Here is a 1,350-nt window from a genome sequence, read left to right as displayed (position 1 = left end):
TTTGTTACATTCCCCTTGATCATGCCCTACCAGGTCTCCCACACCCACCTCCCCACCAGTTTGGATCGCTTGTTGTTCCCTTGTCGAATCGACTGGAGGGTAGTGGGCTGGTTTGCTTTGAGTTTCTACAGTTCGTATAGCCTCACCTCAAAACCTCCACCTGTGGCACTTGTGGGATATTTTAATGTACATAACAAACATAGACTGACATGACTCTGGTTGATCTCATGATTGTTTTCTCTTCCGCAGCTATGCAAATGCACTACTGGCCCTTAAACTTGAAGCCTTAGCCCAAGGGCAAGATAGCCTAAGCTGGAATGAAATTCAGAATTGTATTGACATGGTTAATTTCCAGATACAGGAAGAAAATGACAGTAAGTATGGGTCCGATTTCCTTTTCCAGGAGGGTGGGGAGGAGGAGGTGCTGGACGATTCCGTTCTCTGGATTAGCGAGTGCTACATGGGTTTGCTCCTGGAAATCTGTAGATGCACACGCCCCTAATGTGTACATAGAGATTTTATGTACACGTCTCCACTCACATCGTGTAAACATTACAAAGAATACACAGAGACAGAAAAAGATTGGATGAAAAAAACTTACGTGGAAGTCCTGACATTTTTATATCGAGATGATCTTCAGAGACCTCGGCTCTAGAAAGTGGCTTTTTAAACACCCCCCCGCCGCTCCCCCCGCCCCCAGCTGCATTTTGACCTTTCACTGGGGTGTCGTTCTGTCATGTGGCACACGCTCCTGACCCGGGAGCACAGGCCTGAAGACACAGGCTCTTGTGTTACGACCCCAATGCATGGTGAGCAGTTACGTTTTTGAAATGGCCGAGGTGAAGCACACCAAGCTAGGCCTGAGATGGGTTTTTGACCCTCGCTTTCCCTATCTTCAACCTCTTGCTTATACAAACAGAGAGGAGAATGAGGGACCGAGTGACTTCAGCAATCAGTCTCTCTCTTTTATTGTCGTCTGTGCGAAAGTTTACAGAGCAAATTCATTTCCCAGTCAACAGTTGATACAAGTTTTGTTTTGTGCCATTAGTTGTCATCCTCTTACTGTCTTACAGTAATAGCATGCTTACCACATCTTCTCTGGGCCCACGTTGCCATTGGTTCTTCTTCCTTGCCCTTCCTGCCTTCTAAGCTTTGTTTCTGGGCAAATGCTGCTCTTTGGGTCTTCTCTGGTTGCTTGGGGCTGGGAAGCACATTCCTCTGGGTGTTAATGTTCACGTCAGAGGCCCGTCTATTGTTCAGCTGAAAGGTGAGCTTCCAGTATTTTCACTGCTGTTTTTTTTTTCCTTGTTTTTTTTTTACATTTTATTAGGAGCTCATACAACTGTTATC

General features: G+C 45.9%; 1 protein-coding gene across 1 annotated transcript in view; it reads left to right on the top strand.

Moving 5' to 3' along the window:
• IQGAP2 (IQ motif containing GTPase activating protein 2) overlaps positions 1-1,350 on the top strand; it is a 291,748-nt gene that overhangs the window by 171,380 nt on the left and 119,018 nt on the right. Inside the window, 1 exon segment of the mRNA XM_004703528.2 lies at positions 250-374. Coding sequence (XP_004703585.1) covers positions 250-374 — 125 coding nt within the window.

This window comes from Echinops telfairi, unplaced genomic scaffold (assembly GCF_000313985.2).
Source record: "Echinops telfairi isolate 266 unplaced genomic scaffold, ASM31398v2 ScPeMD7_7469;HRSCAF=8507_1, whole genome shotgun sequence".
Taxonomy (NCBI): Eukaryota; Metazoa; Chordata; class Mammalia; order Afrosoricida; family Tenrecidae; genus Echinops; species Echinops telfairi.
This window is presented reverse-complemented; position numbering and strand designations above follow the sequence as displayed.